Source organism: Zosterops lateralis (assembly GCF_965231275.1).
Source record: "Zosterops lateralis genome assembly, chromosome: 4".
NCBI classification, from domain to species: domain Eukaryota; kingdom Metazoa; phylum Chordata; class Aves; order Passeriformes; family Zosteropidae; genus Zosterops; species Zosterops lateralis.
In genome coordinates, this window is record NC_139765.1 from 60,147,183 (window position 1) to 60,168,254 (window position 21,072).

General features: G+C 37.6%; 1 protein-coding gene across 1 annotated transcript in view; it reads right to left on the reverse strand.

Annotated features, from left to right (window-relative positions):
• The window catches only part of PRKAR2B (protein kinase cAMP-dependent type II regulatory subunit beta), a 74,793-nt gene that overhangs the window by 5,557 nt on the left and 48,164 nt on the right, over positions 1-21,072 (reverse strand). Inside the window, exons 3-5 of the mRNA XM_083859167.1 lie at positions 12,436-12,488; positions 11,281-11,364; positions 744-850 (exon numbers count right to left, since the gene is read on the reverse strand). Coding sequence (XP_083715293.1) covers positions 744-850; positions 11,281-11,364; positions 12,436-12,488 — 244 coding nt within the window. The remainder of the gene's footprint in view (positions 1-743; positions 851-11,280; positions 11,365-12,435; positions 12,489-21,072) is intronic.

Genomic DNA, 21,072 nt, shown 5'->3' on the forward strand with positions numbered 1-21,072 from the left:
ATACATGCATTTTTCTAATATATTGTGCATTTCTTCTCTCAATCATTAATTTAATAAGTTGGGGGTTTTTTTTGCTTTGGGAATGCAGTAAAAGCTGATATTTTGTAAAACATGAAGTTGCCAAGCCCATTGATGCTGAACCATCATTTTCTTCTGTGCTGAATATTTTTATGGTGTGCACTGATAAATCATGTGAACGTAATGCAAAAATCTGTGCAGTTATTTCATTGACAAGGGGCACAGAGGTGACACCGTACACCAAAAAACCACAAGGCTGACAGAATATTTTTAAGTCCTTGCAGCCTTTTGGACAAAAGATGACAAACTGTAACCTCACAAGGCTGAAAAATATTATCTTTCCAGCACAGAATCTGGACCTGCTTTTATGACAATCTAATTTAATATTTCAGTTAGAAGGGACCTAAAACAATCATTTTGTTCACCTATCTGACCACTTCAGGGCTGCCCAAAAGTGAAAGAACTTTATTAAAAGAATTGTCCCAATGCCCATTTAACACTGACAGGCTTGGGACATTGACTTCTAGGAAGCCTTTTTCAGTGCTCATTTGGTAAAGAAATGCTTCCTAATGTCAAATCTGAACTGCTCCTGGCACAGCTTTGAACACTCCCATGAATCCTGTCACTGGAAGAAAAGCTAATTAAATACAAATTCATAGAATACAGACTTTTCTCACTGGAGTTTTGTACAGTACTTTGTGCTGTAATAAGACACAGCAATTCACCTGTCAATGACATAGAAGTTGTCACCATCATCCCCTTGATCAATTACATGTTCCCCTCCTTCAACCATCTTTTCAAACATTGCATCCAACACCTGAGACATCTGTTCCTGTTTAAAAGAACACAAAGACAAGAAATTATCATCTGCTTCTAAAATTTTATGCTTCCAATTAACTAACTGGCCAGCTTCCCAATATGCGGATAAAAACTGTTAATGGTGGAAAATATTCATGCTACAGAAATGCATGGATCAATAATAGAAAGACAGTTCTGTTTAGTATTCAGTGTTAGCTTTTCCTCTTCCAGTGTTCAGAGCACAGCTTCCCACTTGTCACTGCAAATGATAAAATAGATCTTCTTTGCAACATAAATTGCTCATGACCATCCAAAGACAGAGTTTTACCCTTCACAACTGAGAAATGTTATACCCTTGAAAAAAACCAAACTGTGTCCATTATTCTAAATGATGCATTTACCTGATTTTGTCTTTAGAACTTCCTTACAGAATTTAGTTTCAAAATTATTTTTAAGTATTTTGAAAGTCTAAGTTATACAATGCCTGCAGAATGCTGGGCCAGATGTAACCATAAAGGTATGCAGTGCTTTGGCTGAGTAAGTAAAAGCTGGATCCTTTGGGAAGTAGGAATTTACACATGGCTACAAAACTACTTTGTTGACAGAGAAACGTTAACAGACTAACAAAATGTGATCACTTCAATTACGACTGTCTAATAACAAAAAAAAAGCACTAATTACTTAATTTGTCTTATTTGATGTAAATTTGACTATTTGCATCTAAAAAACTCAAACATAGCTCATTGTGGATTAAGAATCCTAAAAGATAACTTAAAAATTTAAGTTTTATTTTTGGTCTATGCTGCAATATGCCTAAAATTCTATACTCTGCTTCTTGAAACTTATTAAGTATGTATCATACTGGAACAAGCAGTTTCTAGTAACAACCATGGTAGAAAAAGGCCTGTAGATATGCATTTTGCAATGGCTCAATTCACAGCATTTCCAGCCACTGAAAGATGGATGGCATTTGCCTTTCCAAAGAATAGCAGTCTAAGTCAGTCCTTTAGAGTTCTTCTCCAGCCCATGGACAGAGATAACCATATAAGATAGCTCAGAATAATTCTCTAGAGATTTCCCTTTCCTTCATCTCAAGATAGAGAGATCTACTGTAACTCCCAGTTACACACAATTTTTAGATAAATTAGTTGTAATGAATTCCATCCTTATGCTGCTGAATTTTTTACTTACTGAAAGCTTTTAAAAATACCAGCAGTACCATGTTATCCAAGCCTTTTTGAAAAATGGAAGATAAATACAAATTTTCCTTCCGAGAGTTGGCTGTGTGTGGGCACAAAGAACAAAAGAATGGCAGTATCCATCCTTAGTACAGTTGATCATGGTAAAGTTCAGGGAGACAGCTGGCAGCCCTCCTAGGCCAGCAAAGAATTGTTTAACTGTGTCTCTACTTAGTACCTTTGTTCGTATAGACAGGTACGTATTTGAAAAAAGATGGATCATTTCAGATACCAGTGGATGTGTTATAGCTCATTTCAGAGAAAGGAAAGTGTGAGTGGGTGCCATTGGAAGAGACTGAAAATTATGTACAGAAGCTGCCTTTTAAAAATTTCCATGCTTGAATGAATAGGTAATATTACTTCATTCTTTCCAGTCCTCTCTGTGTAAACAAAAAGAAATTCCTACAGAATCTGCAAAATTGACCTAACGTCAGCTTGTCTAAGGCACTTGAAGCAGCACCTTCCCTTCCTCTGGCTTTACATCTGAATTGGCGAAGTGGTGCCCCAACCAACAGCCCTTGTCTGCATTTTGAAAGCAAGTGAGAACATACAGAATGCTCCCCACTTCATGGGAGGCTAGAGGGCATGTGCAAGCAATGCAAAAAAAATGTATTATATGTGTGTAAAACCCCAGAACTTAAAATATTTCCAAGATATCTTGGGAAAAAAGGTTAAACCAAAAAGATGGTTATTTCCTGTAATAGAGGAATAATACATATAGTTAAAATCTTTATTCAGTGCACTTCATCTTGGATTTCTGGTTGAAACATTTTCAACTTATAACTATGAATCAAGCTCACCAAACCACAACTTTTCCAGTACATAAATCTGCAACAGAGTAGAATTCACGAATCCAGTTCCCTTTTTAAAATGTTTTAAATACTTTAAGATATTTAATATGTCTGAGAGCAGTCTATTAATTGCTGAAGCATTGCACATTAACTTCCTAAATAAACTGCAACTAACTTGAAGACAAGTGGTCCCTTTTCTAAAATTTTCCACTTTAAATTAAGACAAAGCGGACTGCAATAACCAAACCAGGAATGTGGTTTTTGCTTTTACCATGAGAGTAAACTTGCTTGCCCAGTTTGCTCTATGTGAATCCTCTGGAATCTCTGCCAGACTGAGGCTCAATTTTACTGGCACCCTCTGTCATTATTTTGAATAGATAAAGATAGGTAATTTTAGAGCTAAAAAGCAGACCTGTTTAATAAACAGAACTAATTCTAGTATTTTGTAAAATGGTGCTGTGTAAATGCTTTTCTTCCTTAAAGCAGCTCTACCTTCAAAAATACATGTAAAATGAAAACAGGATGAGGGGGGGTTTTTTTGTGACTGACTGGCCTGCAGTTCCCCGAGTCTTTTTCGATTCCTTTTTTATAAATGGGGGTTATATTTCCCCTTTTCAAATCACTGGACTGCCATTTCTCAAACAAGATGGGTAGTGGCTTGGCCACATCCTTGGACAGTTCCCTCAAGACCCATGGATGTAATGCTCCTGCATTTTCCTTCTTGAAGACATTCTTGAACCCACCTGGGGACAATGGATGGCTCTTCATTCTCCCCATCCCTGCTTCCTCCTTCTGCAAGTTGAGCAGTGTGGCTGCACTTGCTGGTGAAGACTGAGGCAAAAAAGTCCTAGAGCGCCTGAGCCTTCTCCATGTCCTGGGTAACCAGGTCTCCTGTACCCTTCCTGAGAGGACCCACATTTTTCCTAGTCTGTTTTTTATCACTGACATACCTAAAGAAGCTTTTTTTTGTTACCCTGGATGACCTTGGCCAGATTTACTTCTGTCTGTGCTTTAATTAACTTCCTAATGGTCCAGTGTAACGCCTCTTCTTGCTGGCTCCCCTATCACTTGGAGAAGGATGTTAATGCATTCCAAGAATCCCCTGGATTGCCTGTGCTCTGCTGTGTTGTCCCTCTGACAGATGTGGGAGTGGTTAAGTCCTCCATGAGGATGAAGAACTGTGAATGTGAGGCTGCTCCAATCTGTCTGTAGAGGACCTCAGCTGTAGCAGACTGTAATGGCACCTGTCCCTGCCCTCCCTTTAATCCTGACCCACAGGCTCTCTGTCAGCTCCTCATCCTTCCCCAGGTGGAACTACATGCACTCCACTGGCCATTGATACAGAGGGCAACCTCACCAACTTGTCTCCTCTTCCTGTCCTTCCTAAAAATCCTGTATTTTTCCATCTCAGTGGAGTCATAGGAATTGTCCCACCATGCTTCTGTGATGCCAGCAAGACCTGCATTAGTAAGGTGTGTGCAAGCCTCTTGCATTGCCATTCCACACTGGAAATGCACAGAGTTTTGTACATGTTTACAATTGATTACAGAAGACATGATGAGATTTAGGAGAACAAAGCCCCAGACAGGAATGATAACTGGCTTACCAAGAACATCCCCCTGACACAGTGTGTGATTCCATGCCTCCTGCCAGGTCAAGTGAAAACCTAAAACTAAACACTCACGACTCTCCTCCCATAGACTTTGCATCACAAAGTACTGTCCTCCAGATGCATGTTGCTTTGTTTGAAAATAGTGTGTTAACCTCAATTTCTCTAAAGTCAACAAAACAAACATGGCAATCATATCTCAACAAGATTTCTTGACAAAAATTAGATCATTGATTTAAGTATAATTAAAATGAGATTTTATTTAGTATATATCTCACACAAAAATTTAGTCACTTGTATGTCCTTGCAAGACAGCTTTTAGTCAAAAGAGCTGACAGACCATAGCATATTCTTCTCAGATGCCAAAGTCTCTTTTAACTGCCAAATTACCAAATGCTTTGCTACTGCTGTGCCAGGTATATCTCTTCTTAATATCAGTTTATAAATTTACTGTGAGCTATTTTGTTAAAAGAAAAAGGATGAAGTTCTCCTTTCTAAACTCAAACACTGGGGTTTCCAAGAAGCATCAATGTTTAAACTGCTGATATAAATGTTGGTTGTTTGACAAAATGCTACATGAATCAAGGAAGACACTGTAGATAAAATGGAAAGTAGGATGTGATCATCACTGGCAGTCATGACAATGACAAAGGTAGAAAATAACTTCTGAAAAAATTCCTTCCTGACTTTTAGAAAACATATTCAGGAGATAGAAGGCATAGCTACATTTTTAAAATTAAAATAATGTGGCATCTAACAGCAAACTGAGACAATCCTAATCTGTAATTTTTCAGGAGCTATTCAGCTATCAAGCTGTGTGCATTAGATCTCTAAAGTAATGGATGGTATGTTGGGATTATGTATGCTTGGGAATCCCACAAAAGGACGAGTGTGCTGCTGGAGTGCTCCCCAGTAGAAAGTAAATCCCAGTTAATTTCCTTTATAGATCCAAGATAGCCTGCACAATCAGATTTCCTTGCACTTTAGCAAAATAGTGGCAACAAGACTTGCCTATCTCATATTACTTCTAAAACATTAAAATATTATCGTGTGTACAAAGTGAATTCACAGTTCTTCTATTGTCCCCAAGTACATAAAATGAGCCCCAGTTAAAGTGGCATCCTGCTGGCCACCTTGTCCTCACTTTGTGCAATTTGAAATATCAACAAATTAACATTCAACATGATATTAAGAAGTCAATGAAATGGACAATACCAGAAAAGGAAGGGGGGTGGGTGTGGGGAGGAGGGAGAGGTAGAAAATGTACCAAAACACAGGCAAAGAAACCATGGGAAGAAAAGGACTTCTTAAATCAACAACTCTGAACCTCGTAGAGGAAGATAAATTACAGAATTCATGTCTACACCTCTCCATATTTGTTTTTATAAACAAAGCAATGCACATATACTATAGGAGAACTCTAATAAAATAGTGTTAGCAGCAATATTGATCCAAGTCAAAATATTTAGTTCCCTTGTGTTATATTCACTTGTAAACTAATGAAAATGCATTCATTTCTTCACCATCAAAACTTATTTGTATTTCAATGTACAATCAATATTTTCAAGCAACAGTATTTTCCTTGAGAATATACCTTAACCTTCTTCCAGAGTTACATGCTAAATTAGTACTCTGCCTCTCAGATATCATGCACATGCCCATCAGTCAGGCTCAGTAACACATTCCATACTTTGCAACTATCCCAAGTGTCACATCTACACATCTTTTCAATACCTGCAGGGATGGTAACCCAAACATTTTCTTGGGCAGTCTCTTCCAAAGCTTGACAACACTTTCAGTGAATAAATCTTTCCTAATGTCTAGTCTGAACCTCCCCTGTGTCAATTTGAGGCCATTCCCTCAGGTCCTGTAACCTGGAAGAAGAGACCGACTCCCACCTGCTCACACCCTCCTGTCAGGCAGTTGGAGGGTGACAAGATCCCCCCTGAGCCTCCTTTTCTCCAGGCTGAACACTCCCAGCTCCCTCAGCTGCTCCTCAAAGGACTTGTGCTCCAGACCCTTTACCAGCTCCATTGCCCTTCTCTGGAAGGGCACCTCAATGTCATCACCTTTGTGTCATCTATGAGGCTAGAGTTCATGTTCAAGCATTCTGGGCTCAGTTATCTATTTTATACAGATATTTTATATATGTATAAATGTGTGTGTGTGTATATTTATGGGGGGTGGGGTGTATATTCCCATTAATTGCTCCAGAATCTGTAGTTCTAATTCTTCACCGAAATTCTTAAGAACCTAAGAGCATCATGAGAATCTTTTGTTAGTGGTTTCAAGGAATGATTTGGCCTCAGGTATAAGATTCCACTATTCATAAAACAGTTACATTATGTTCTCTTTCATCTTCCTTCAAGTTAATCAATTCTAATTGATTAATCAATATTTGTGCTCTCTTACACTAATACTCCAGGTACATAAGTGGCAATATGCCCAGAAATTGCTCTTGCATATTTGTGAACAATATGTATAATTTATTACTTTTTAGAAAAGGGTCAAGACCTATTTTATATATTCTGTACAAGCATTAGCAGGGCAAAGCTCTCCAATATTAAACTTGTCTGAAAGAGAATAGATGATCTAACACTGCTTGTGAATTTTTGCCAAAGAAAGGATTCTGACTTTAAGTGCAAGGGCACGGCTCAGCTTTGATGGTACCAGCCCCCTGAGCCAGCCTCTTGCTCTGATAAAAGGTTCATCAGGTTTTTTAACTGCTGCCCTACGGGCCATAATTCCCAAACTAAATAGTCTGTTGTTAATACCTCCAGCACATTTTCGTCTTAAGAGACAAAACCAAAAGAATAACTCTGAATTACATTGTAAAAAGGAAGTGTAGAAGACTTCCTTGGCCAGTAGATAAGCTGCTGCTATTCTTCCTGGTGATAAAACAGTTGTTAGGCTTAACAGATAGAAATTTCAGTGATAGCAACTTCAGGCTTATCCTCCTGTAAGGGCTGAAGACATTTGGTCATTATCTTGTTTTCTCCTTGCTGGCTTACACAAAGTGAAAGTGGAAGGGAAAGAGAGCAGCTTCAGAGCCCACTGTAGTAACCTCCAGCACCCAGAGCACAAAGGAAGGTGTCTGGGAACGTGCTTTGTGTGTGCTGGTGGAGTAACCAGCCTGGCACATCATGACAATCCTGGGAGCAAAACAGTAATATTGTGGTTTCTGACAATGGCAGTCTCTTCCAATTGAGAAGGACAGGCAATTGAGAAGGACAATAAACAATACTCTGAGAGGAAGAAGTTTTCCTGGGAAGAAGAACAGGAAGAGATGCGTTAGAAGAGGAATGAGTTAATCTAATATAGGATGGGGAGAAGAAAACAAACATTTGAATAGACCTGTCTCCTTATTCTTTCCTGATCTGGTCCTCCAAAAAGTAACCAAGTACCTCTGCAAAACCTCCTTCCCTCGTCTTCTTTCAAATGCATGTTTCAATTCATATTTTTCTCTTGAAGTAATTTTTCCAAAACTGTAATACCCTAGGTAAAACTGATAGTGAGTGACAGTAAGTAGATGGCAAATGATTAAGCCCCCAGAAACAGAAAAAATTGCTAAAATGTCAATTCTTTAAAAGTATTTTTTATTTAAGGGAGTTAACTATTGTTAATTATTGTTGAACTCACATTCACTGACCAGTCACATCTTCATCCATCCAAAGTTAAAGAAAATTTCCATAAAATTCAAGTAACCTCACAGACTTTAGACTATGAGCTGGCCTTTAAAACATAAGAATGTTGCTCAGGGAAATGTATGAGAACTGGCATTTCTTTACATTATTATATTTTTAATCACAGACAATATGTAAAATGTTGATATTTATAAATATATATGTGCAAATTTACCTATCTGATATTTAAAAAATTACTATAGTTAAACGAGGGCTCAAGACACTGTTGTGTGTGTATAGCAAGTCCTAAGTTGTCTCAAAGTCTGAAGGTTATCTTTTTCTCCTCTCTCATTTAACCTTACATTCAAATGGTTCTGCTGGGTTTTAATTTTATGTGATGGTTCTTGTCATTTGAAATGGCCTCTTTAATTAACACACTGAGCAAAGAACTGTAAGTCACTCCCAACTACTGCAATTTCTCCTTTGGCTTTAGTGATAGCCTTATCTTATCCTTCCATTCAAATTAAAAGACAGTGTGTGAGGGTGGGATAAAATGTTAAAAAAAAAGGTGGACTTCACTGAGTATTGCGTACTGAATGCAATTCTGATCACACTATAAGGCATGTTATTCTGTATTTGAAAATAGTATTTGACACCCTCTAAAAGGCCACCGGGGAAAAAGCCATTAAGCTCTTTACATCGTCTGTTCCCCTCTAACTGACCTTTGAAATGGTGACTTTCATACACAGAACTACAGCAGAAAGAAGCTGAAGTTCAGTACAAGGAAAAAAAAACAACCAAAAAACACAATAGTGGGAGCAGAAGATGCTATCAATACAAAGCTTGACTTTTGTTCCAGAGGCTTGAGCTTTAGCAGCAGAAGATATTATCTCTCTTCAAGATGAATAAGGTTTTTGCTAATACACCACTCTGTAAACTGCAGCATCTCTCATGGAGAGGCAGAGGTGAAGAAGAGAGGTGGCACAGGAATATTTAATTACTGCAACTACAGTGGCGGAGCCCTTGAAATGCTGCTCAGAAGCAGAATAAGGAGGAGTGGGAGAAGTTCCCCAGGGACTACAGATCCTGGCTCCACAGAACAAGCCAGACTTAAGAAGGCTACATTTAAACATTTTTGCTCTTCAGAGCTCAGTAGTTTTCCAGTGTCTTTCATGAATAAAATTACTGTAATGAAAATCTCCTTTACAAAAATTATCTTAATTAACTTTCCAGAATGCTGCCTGTAAAGGATTTCAAACAGGAGGAAGTGTTCTTAATCCACTGGAAAATCTGAGCAAAAAGGGGGTGAACAAGACTTGGAAGATGCCCAGAGTGCATTTCAAGGCTTTGGATTGCAGACCTCTACAAAGGGAAAACTCAGCTGAGAAGTCCTCTACTAAACACCTGGAACAGATTGTGGGAAATATTAGCAATTACAAGTAACTGATTCAAAAGAAAAATCGAAAAAAAATAGTTCAAAACATCAGTATCAAGACAGCAAGCACAGTCCTGAGAAGACCTTCATAAATAGGAAATACTCGCTCAGTATTCCTTGGAAGAATTCATCCTCAGAAAAAGTCTGTCAAGTGCCCACACTGGAGCAGTTCAATGCTCTATGTCTACACAAAATTATGATATAGCCAACAGAGCCCTATCCTGCAGACCAAATGGCTGATGACTATTGAGACAGACAATCTAGCTCTCACTGTAATGCAAAGCAGATCCCATCCAGAGGATTGATACTGTAAGCACTATTAACATCACAGCAGGTTCTAGGAGCACACAATAATCTATCATGTTGCAGGGCTCATAACAGAGAAATGCTCAGAGCTTAACCAAGAGGGGTCTGCCAAAATGCCACTGGCAGGCTAATGTAATGATGGTCCAGCCAAGTGGAAGCCAGGACACACCAACAATAAGGAAAATATATAATAAAGCAATTTCATATCCAGAGCAGATGCCCACATATGACTTTGATTCAGGAGCAGAAGGGTAAATGTGTGCATGGCTTTAGCTAGAACAAATATAGTGCAACAGCTGATTAACTACCTATTAAACAGACAGCATGAGGGACTTAGGAAACCTTCTGTGTCAGGATCCCTACTGTCCCAAGAATGCACATGTATTAGCACCCACGTTGAGACTTGATGCCTTTCCATAACAATAACTCCAGGCTTCTGCTAACCTGGGCCTTTGTGGCTCACTGCTCTTCAGGACTTCTAAGGGATAAGGACCCAGGGTTAGGGTTCAGTCTTTGTGCAGACAGAAGCAGGAGCTGGAAACCTGCAGCACAAATTAATGGCCATTTTCTGTAATAGCACCTGACTTCCAAACAGAGCTGCAGGCTGCTCCTTCCATTAGCTCCCTCTTGAATAAAATGTAAACTTTCTGTTCTCATACTTAAAAATCTACATAATTGTTTCCCTCATGCTCTTTCTCTTGACAGCACAGAATCAAATCTCTTGAGGAAGCATTTGGGATGCTGTGAGTCATCCCAGCCTCAGGATGCATATTTTGATTGATAAACTCACCTTTTCCCTAAAACAATCCTGTGTGCTTTTTTGGTAGCATTATCACCTTTGTCTGATCCAGATTATTCATTCAGTGCATTTAGGCTTTCTTAAAAGCTCATAGTTGTTTTTATACTCAACAGAAGGAAATTATCTGCATGGAAGAAAATTACCTGAAGTTTTTTTATGGTATTTACATTAAGTGAAATAATAATGTAAACACGTCACTGGTACCTTTCCCTCTGTTTCATAATTCACTTGTTCAATTACATCCACAGCTAAACTGAAGGCTGTGGTGGTAATTTGCTGTTTTGATGGAGCACTCAGCACCTTTTGATGCTAAAAAGTAACTAATAGAAAACACTTAAACATTACAGTTAGCTGATATGTTTATAGAACATCAGTGTACAGAAAGATTAAAGATTAATAAGAAAATGCAGTAATTAATTTGCTAATTACATTTTTATTAATGTACAGATTAATAATAATGTATTTCAATATTATCACTTACGGTGGTAAGCAAAAGACTCTATATATGATGTATCAGTTCTAAAAAATGGCATTTCTGGAATTTATGGTCAAGAAAGCATACGTAAGAGGTTACCAAGTCAAATCTATAAATTTCTGTTCCAAAGCTCAAGAGATATAATTCTTAGCAGCACTGCAAGGCTGTTCATACCAAGAATTTCTTACCGGGTCTAGGTTCTTAAAAAGAAGGATGTCCTTGCACGCCTCCTGCAGTCTGTTTCTTTGATCATCTGTTTTGGGGTGAATAATCTGAGGGATATAATACAAAAGCTCTTAGACTGATTATCATATAGTAGCACTAGATGAAGGACTGAGCTAATTCAACTAAGCATTTTACACAATATTTTGGCCATGATTCATAACTCTTTCATTTCAAAACCTTCAGGATTTGAATAAACACTCAATGATAAAATGGTACCACCATACCATTAGCAATTGAAACACTGCTATATTCAAGCTCATAAGATATTTACACCTGTGAAATCCAGTTAATTTCTGCAAGCCATTCTGGACACCATTATCTACACTATTGCTATATAAATATTACTAGTCTCTAATCCTACTTGGGACATGCTTGTTTTATATAAAGCACCACTGTCACCTTCAGCCATTTTCCATTACTACTTCCTAATGAATATTTTGAGAAATAGTATCTGTGTTAAATTTGTATCAAAAATTTCACAGAGTAAACAACAGACTTGACGCTATCTAAGTAAGCCAGAGATCCACTAAATTACCAGTGTCTGGTTCATCTGAGTATCAGTCAAGTTTTTCAACTCATATGCTTCTATTTTGGACAGTGTTACAAGCCAGAAAATTAGGCAGAATATAAACAATTAAACTTCTCATGAAAGTCATGCTATTTCATCTTAAAAGCTATGTAAATGCCCTTAAAAGGGTGACACAAATAAAATAAATAAATACAGTTCATTATTTGTCACATTGCACCTTGAAAAAATCTTAGCAATTTTACAGTTTAACTTTTCTCTGCTTTCTGAGAAAGGAAACCACTGTAAGATTGTGAGAACACCAAGTAAGAGATTTTAGAAGCAGGTGCTCTCTGGGTAAATATAATTGCACAAAAATGTTTCCTTAACCATGTATCACAGATTTGGTAATTAAGAATCATACATCAAGTCGTACATGGCTGACTATTACAGAGAATTTTTAAGTGTTCCTTTAACACAAAACCCCAAGAGATTTCTAAAGTATATCATAATAAGGATGTTTTTGGAAAGGAATGGTAAAGCTGGTTACATTTTTCCTCCTAAATTTAATGCCTGAGAATTGAAAAAGTATTTGAATCTAAGCATGAAGTACCCTAGATTCTGCGTCGTCCTCTTCCTCATCAGGATTGTAAGCTTCTGCACACACTGAAATAAAAGAAAAAGAATAATCTTAATTCAAATTACAGTAGTGTTTCACAAGATTTACACAACAGAAAATGCATTGTGTGGCACAGCAATGATACACAGTAATGTAACACATTCATACTGCTAAGAGGGTCCAGAGCAAGTCGACTCCAAACTGCAGATGAAACAAAGCTACACTTGTATCATTTTTGGATATGCTAATATATATGGATATCCTAATATACTTACCAATCTCTCACACAACTTGTTCTTAGTATCTCACCTTATGGTCAGGATATTTTTTTTCTGATGTCTAAATTAATTCTTTCTCTTGTAATTTAAGTAATCCATACTTTGCAGAGATGCAGAGATCAGATCATTCCCTCGATCTCTGGAGGCTCAAGGTGGTTTAGGGTGTGTTTCTTTGGATGGTTGGTTAATTGGCTCAAGGTGCTTTGTTGGGGTTTTTCACAGACTTGAAAACTTTTTGTTCCTACCTACCATTTCCTTTCAAGGCTAAATATTTCTGGTTCTTCATTTTTTTTCCTTACAAGTCCTGTTTTTCAGCTCTAACTAATCTCTACTGCCATTCCTTGAATTCCCTCTAATTAGCTGTATCTTTACTGAAATGCGATGCTCAAAACTGGTCCCAGTATTTGAACTGAGCATAGTACTGAGTACATCAGATGAATTACTCCATACATTTTACAGGCTATGTATCTTTTTCATCCATCCCTACCTTCTTTACAACAGCTTGACTATGTCTATTCATGTAATATTTATGACATATATCATTTTCAAAACCCACTGCTTAACCATCTGTCCTGTGCCTGTCTATGGCTATTCTGCCCAAGTACAGTACCACACACACCTGCTAAATATGACTTTATTTTCAAAGCCATGTCAAAATCATTTTCAATTCTGATCCTGTTCTCTGGCATCCTTCCAATTCATTCTCAACTTTGTGACAACTGCAAATTTAATAAGCATATTCTCTAAAACATAATCCAGATTATTGTTGAAAAAAACATATTAGTGTCTAAAATAAACTCTTATGGAATATACATGACTGAAACAGCAGTAGCTGCTTGGGCTTTACCTTATCCAACCAGTTGTGCAACTATATCCCAGGCAACTTACATATAAATACTGCTTAATGTTCCCTAGCTTGTTTATAGGGGACTCTTGTAAGACAGCATTCAGAAGTTTCTTTAAATGAAAATGTAGGGCATCTGCTCCTTTTCTTTTATCCACAGATTTTAATTTCTTGTTACAGGGTATTAGATAATTCCAACAAATCCATGCTGATTGCTGTTTGTTATTTTCTTTAGGTATTTACAAAATGAATATTTGTCTGTAATTCTTCTAGGAAGAAAAATTATCTGCAAATCTGTGACAGTACTCTTCCATCCATAGCTCCCCCCTCCTTTTCAGGATGTGTTTTTCTACTTTCTTGGAATTTTTTTCACACTCATTTTTCTTCTTCAAATTCTCAATGGTAACTGCTAACAGGGCTGGGACTAATTTAGAAGCTTCTTCCAGTTTCCAAGTATAGCAAATCTGAGGCACAGCTAACCTGGGAACACCTAACACACTAAGTACTCTCTGATTTGTCCTTTCTCTGTTCTAGGCTGTTTTCCATATACCCAAAATAACACTAGTGAAGACCAATGTGCTTCTGTTAATCAGTAGAGCAACATTTTCCTGGAACATGCTCTTACCAAAAATATACTTCCAGAACCATTTCTGTTACTCCTTATGTACTTAATGTACACAATCTTTTCTTGTACACATTTTTTGGTCTTGGCTTCTTTGATGTGTTTTGGGTTGGTTTTTTTTTTTCTCCGCATCTTTTGCTATTCTTTTGTATTTGTTCTAAATAATCTAAACTAGTTTTAATTTTGTACATGGTTCCTTCTTGTGCTTGACATAAATGAGCTACTTATATTTTAGACAGCTTTATTTTACTTTGCTTTTTGTCATTCTCCTGTGCTGTCTCAATTTGCATTTTTTATCTTTATAATTTTTCTTTGAGGAACAAACGATTTTTTAACTTCTTTTCTCCAGACTCCTTTACAAAGAGGTTATGCCCACTGTCCTCCCATACCCCCTTGAAACCTGTTGTTCCAATTATTTTACCTCTTTCCTGTCCTGAAATCCGCGAGTCCTGTCATTGCGGGGTAATTCTCACTCAACCTGCCTTTTCTCTCCCAATTCTTTAACAGCTTCTCTTAGAGTTGGTATGAAATATAGTACCTCCCCTTTAAATTGCTTTTCCCATTGTCTCAAAATTTGGTCGTAAGTGCATTGCAAAGCACACTGGTATTCTCTTTCATTGGCTTCCAGCAGGTGACTGTTTATTAAAATCACTCATTTTCACCATCACCTGTACCCTGACAATAAAAATCCCCTGACCTGTTTGGTGGTCTGTGCAATGCCTGCATAACAATAGAGCCTATGAGCTTTTTCCTATTATTATTATTATTACTCATAGAGCATCTGTATGTCCAGCTCCCTCTACTGCTGGGTCACAGCACAAATATCTGAACCAAAATATACAACAGACATTTCCTCCTCCCTGTCCTCCCACCACATCTTTGGTATGCCAGTTCAGTCACAGTGTTGCTCATGGATTAGGATTCCCCATACTTCCTATGTTATTATACAACCAACCTATGAACTAGTAACCAGGCAGACCCACCAACTCCTTATTACCACATCCAATTAAAAAGATTTCCTGGTAAAGTTTATCATTGTGCATATTAAGCAGCTCCCAAAGGAAGTCTTGGTCCCCACTGTATCAGGCACTCAACTAAAATCTCCATTTTATAAAACTTGGCATCTTCAAAAATCTAAAGACATTTGACATAAGTCCCTCTGGAACTGAGTGAGATTCCTATCCTGTTTACTGGAAACTGGATTTGGTCCCAAATAATTACAAATGTCCACAAAAGGAAATTTGCAATCTCCTGAACAACTATAATATTTTAATTCTACATAAACAAAATGTTCCTAATGACCATTTAATGGTACTACAGTTACTACAATCTTGTCAGAAATAAACTTCAGGGGATTTTATTTAAAGAGCAACAATAATAACATGCCAAATAAGCACCATATAACCCATCATAATGTAAATCACTATTTTGTCTCAGCTGTGCCCTAGTGCACGTATGTGTACGTGGGAGCCAACAATCTGTGTTACAGCACAGTGTGCTGCTGGGCGTATGGAGAGTTTCAACCTGAGGTACAGCTACATCCTGTCCTTACCTCTATGTGAAAAGAGTTAAAACAAATCAGGAATTTAATAGCTTTGACACTGTTATGCCAGAACTGACAGGTCTCAGAGAGCCTAGCTGAACATTTGATAGTCTTCCAGAACACACAAAAGAAACGGAATTTCTGTCATCCATGCCCATCCTGAATCACCTTATCAGTCCCTTTCATGTAGCAGGATCAGTCCAGAAAGAGAGCATGTTTCTGAGGTATTTATTCTGCGTCAGCTTGTGCCTCTGCACAACATCACTCTTCTGTGCTAGAAATGCATTTCAGTCAGTCTCAGTAGCCACAATCAGCAGGTTCCTTTGTTAAATATTTCTTGTTTATCAGTGGTTATGGACAATATATTTAAGAACTGCAATTTCTCCTGACTATTGCCCACAGGCCAAATTTTAAAAGGATTTATTCTTACCTGTGATGAGAAATCTACTCTTCTGGTTAAAAATCTGTACTTACTTTGCCTTCACTTGGGTCACAAAGAACATACCAATGCTGTGAATCTGCTGTTTTAAATATGGAATTTCTTTTCCTTTATTGCTTATTTCAGTAACACATTCATTTCTAATGCATACCACTAGATGTCTCATGGAAAAACTTGATACATTATATTTTGGTTCCTAAAATACCATTTCTGACATTACTATGGTTCACTGAATTTTATTACACGAACACTGGGGTTTGGCACACAAGAATTCCACCATCTAAAACTGAGATGCCTTCACACAGATATCCATCACCTGCACAAGTCATCTGGATTTCAGCTACAGTCAATGGAGAGGCACTTTTACAAAGTGATTTTTCTGACCTGTATTACATGCCCAGACTAAAATGAGATTAATTGAAAAGATGGTTTGTTGGTTGAAGCAAATCCTATCCCTTCTGAGATGAGCCCTATTAGTTAGAACGACCTGAAAGTCTGGTTCCCCCACTTCTCCATTTAGTATATACTGCCTGGAAAACAAAGGAATTCATCATCTGATCTGATGATGGTGACAGGCTGCTCATGCAATAGCACACCTTCTGTATTCATTTCATGTATTCCAAGGAGACACTCTGTGGTCTGCATCTCTTTTGCCTAAGGCACCATGACCATGACTAAAATGACTGGCACCACAGACATAAATTATTCTGAATGACTGCACACTGCTGGTGGCTGCAATACTCATAGTGTTCAATATTTTATTTTTATTTTTTTGCCTCTCTAGCTCATTCCACATCCCAACAGTATTCAGTACATGCTACTTTACCATGCTCAGATGCTCTGCCATGTTTTGCTATGTGCCACTGCTGAAAGCAATATTCACATCATTGCCCAAACAGCAGTCTTATTCCTGTTCTTAGGGACATATTTCATCCCATACATAATTATGGCATTTAAATAGTGGTACAAACACTGTACATATTTATTCACTGGTTGCTAAGCTCAACTAAGTGAAAGTATTTTTTGGTTTCAGTTTTTCCAGCTGAGGGTCATGTTTCAGATATAGTTCCCCAAGGTGGACACAAACACCAACAAATCCAAACATATCAACACGAAGTATTTGTAGGAAAAATGAACTGTCTAAAGACAGTGTGTTATGAAAATACACATGCACTGAAATCTGAGCACTACTCTGGATGGATTGCTTTGTCAGCAAGACAGAGGTAAAACTTTGATAATTTCTATCTCATCACTCCAAGTAAAGTCAATTTTCTAGTTTTCACCTGGTAAATATGCTTTATATTCAAAATCAGCAGTACAGTCACTTCAGCCATGAATGAATTCTAAAATGAAAATTAGCATACAGTTGGCAATTGTAAGATCAGAAAACATGTAAGTCATGCTCTCTCATTCCCCTGACACATCAGGAAATGAATCTATCAATACAGAAATCAGCGAAAATTCATATATAATCACTGAATAATGTATTTTTCTCAAAACATGGCAGGAAAACCAATCAGTATGTGTGCACTCTTTCCAAACTAGAGAATCTCCAACTCATATATCGTATTAGAAAGAATTTTTCAAGAGAAGAAGAGCTGTGAAAATATTTTTTATCCCATTCAAATCAAGACTACAGTTTTGCCAGCAAGACTATCAGGCTGGAGCATGAAAACAGACCATCTCCAGCTGCTGTAGCTACACCAGCATGTCATAAATTCCTATAAACATCCCTATCTATGGCAGCTATGCCCATTCCCTGACACAGTAAAATCATCACTTTCCCAGTTTAACTGTATGAAAATTGCTAAGGTGACTTAATGACAGTGTGAGATTTTCCCTGTTTTGTCAGGATTTACTTCTGTTGAATGAGAAATATGGTACACAGAGACTCCTTGCAGAGCAGGTAGTAGTTCTAAACTAGACCAGACAAACACTACTGGACCTCCAAAGTTTCTGACATGGAAATCTATTTTCTGACATCTCACCAGTTCCTACCACTACAGGAAGAATAAGAAAGACAGCTCTGCACCCCGAAACTCCAATTCCATAAGTAGTTTTTATTCAAACAAAAGCAACCCTTTGGGAGTGGTAGCAGTGAGAAACAACTGGTCATGGTCTCAGACACTTATAACTATGAAGTATCATATTATTTTTGTCTTCCTGGTTTTGACTGGAAAGGTCTTCCACATGGAAGATGCAATTGAAGAGCTGTAAATAAACATAAGGACTGAAGAACAGCCCAGAGAAAGGTTGCTCAACTCTCTCATCTATCTGAGTGTAAAATGAAATGAGACAGATAAAATTTATCTAATTTCCATGCATGATATAAGGCAATACAAATTGGCTCTGCTGCTGAGATCCACCATTTGTGCCAAACCCTGGAATTATTTCAAGAAGTTTAGATTACTTTGAATATAAACTAATTTGGAATAAAGCATGACTGCTGGGGTTATCACTTCCCATGACATTGTCAAAAAGAAATCTGTGAAGTGCCTACTCCTGAAGGGGTCACTAAACTGAAACTTTATCTAGGCATAATTAGGTGAATACACAGAATGCCTGATACCTTGCAATTCTGTGTTCTTACTCTTTTAGACATGAAACATTTACATTAGAGATGCTATCCAAACTGGAATAAAAGTATGTACACTCAGAAAAAGCAGCCTGGCATTCAGAGAGACATGCATATTGTAGAGATTTCCTCATATGCAACAAACCAAAAATAAGGCAATTTCTCTTCCAATCCACACAATTTAGGGGATAATGACTTTTAAGCAGTCAACTACCTATCACAAATAACTTAAGTGCTCAGAATGTCAGCGTAAAAATCTGAAGCTGGATAAAATCCAGGCAGCTTGTTTCTTCTTAATTATCAGGAAGGTGGTCTTCAGTTCATTAGGCAGGAACTGACTGAATCAAAGTCTTGGGAGCACTGCCAAGACAGTCTGTTTCAGGATCAGCTGCTCTTGAAGGACAGTTCCCTACTCTTGCTGTCTGTGCTCACACTGCAATTCTCCAAACACTGCCTTCATAGTCACAGTCACCTACCAAAATATCAGGGTTGTGCTAGCTACACAGCTCAATGGCAAAACCTTCATTTTGCCAGAGCTGGAAGTCCTTGCTCAGCCTGCACTATATGCTTGAAAGAAAACAGTCACACAATCAACTTTTATACAGCATTTTCTCTTGACCATCTGCTACCAGTGCTATTTCTAATGGGCTGAACTACAAGCTATTTCCTCGAGCATTTCTGAAAAACATGAAGTATCTAATATAACATGTAGCATCTTGAATGAGGTCCATGCCAATAGTGAGTCATAAAACCTCCCAAGGATTCTCTTTAGAAGTCCTCATGGGGTTTATTCATATTTCAAAAATTCTCACAATGAAGCAGAAGTGTCACCAAGACTCTACTGACCATTATGAAAGCCCATTTGAAGAAACATAATAACCTCCCAAAAGACATTTTTGGATAATTTTATCCCAGTTGAGTTACTGATGCATGGACACATTTGCACAAGTGCCTTAATATTATCTAGTGTGTAAAATAGTGATGTGTTAGACCATAGTACCTTCCTCTGCTTCAAAGCACTCTGGATCACAGCTAGCACTCATTGCTGGGTCAAAGATGCACATTACTCCCTGAAGTCAGAGGGGTTTGAATAACTAAGCAGGCTCCTTCACAGAAACTATCTATCCAAACATCAGCACAAGGAGCTGAAAGAATTCCCTATCTTTAAATAGGACACCAGAAAGGAGCTTTAACAGAATTTCCCTAAGGACTTCCACAGTACTTAGTCCTCTTTTTAGTCCTATTTCAGTTCCTCCAATAATTGTGCAATTTATCAAGATGGAGTTAAAAAAAACCCAAACAACCCCAGCCAGGCTTCTGGCTCAGGGCAGGAGACAATTTTTCTTGGTGTCTCAGGAAATTTTTGGTTTCATCTGTCTAGCTAGTGAAAACCAGCACAAACACACATTACAGTGTCCAGAACACTGCAGGTAGTTATTGAACAATAAAATAATCACAAAAGTAGGATGTACTTCCACTAGAAGAGTTTGCCAATGCACTACAGTACTTGCTCCAGAAGCTTTCCCACTACAGCATAAAGAGTAGCACAACATATAGCAACATACTGTACTCTGATGTTGACTTGTGTAACCTTCTGTTCCCATTCTCATGCAAGTCCAGCAGTTCACAGTGCTACAGTGTGTTATTTGGGATATATATAAAATATGCATAAATATTTGACAAAGTCTGAGCAGACACAGAGCTCTTTGCATACATTTCAACTTTATATTTGCTAATACTACAGAACAGAAACAGAACTGCACCAAGCTCTTCCTGCCATATTTAGTTCTTCATATCAAACCATGTGATGTGATCACATAGTACATCAATCACAGATTGATGATCATTTCTTGTTATTGGAAAGTCAGTATTAGGATGGTATCAAAGAGACTAAATTATTTTCCCGCTAGAAAACTTATCTCTTATATACAATATGAGCAAATATAATTTGCAGCTGTTAAAAAAAAACATATTCTGAACAATGCAACCTAATCTTTGCCCATTTTTTTAGCCCATTTAAAGATGATTAAAAACAAAAACACAAACTGTCTGGGACAGTGGTAGCACCTCTCAGATAACGTACTTAAGAAGGGAAAAGAACCTGCTATGTAGATAGCAGCTGGAAGACAGGAGTAAAAATACATGAGAAAATCTGTGTCAAGGATCTGCAAAGAGTTACAAAGACTAATGACACAAAAAGGTGGTGGTTGTTCTATGAAACCACATACTTATGACTATTTTATGTACTAGTGTTTAAAGACTAAAACAAGATCTTGATAGCTACAGAAAAGATGTAGTCAGGGGAAGAAAATGGTTAGGAGTGGCAAAGA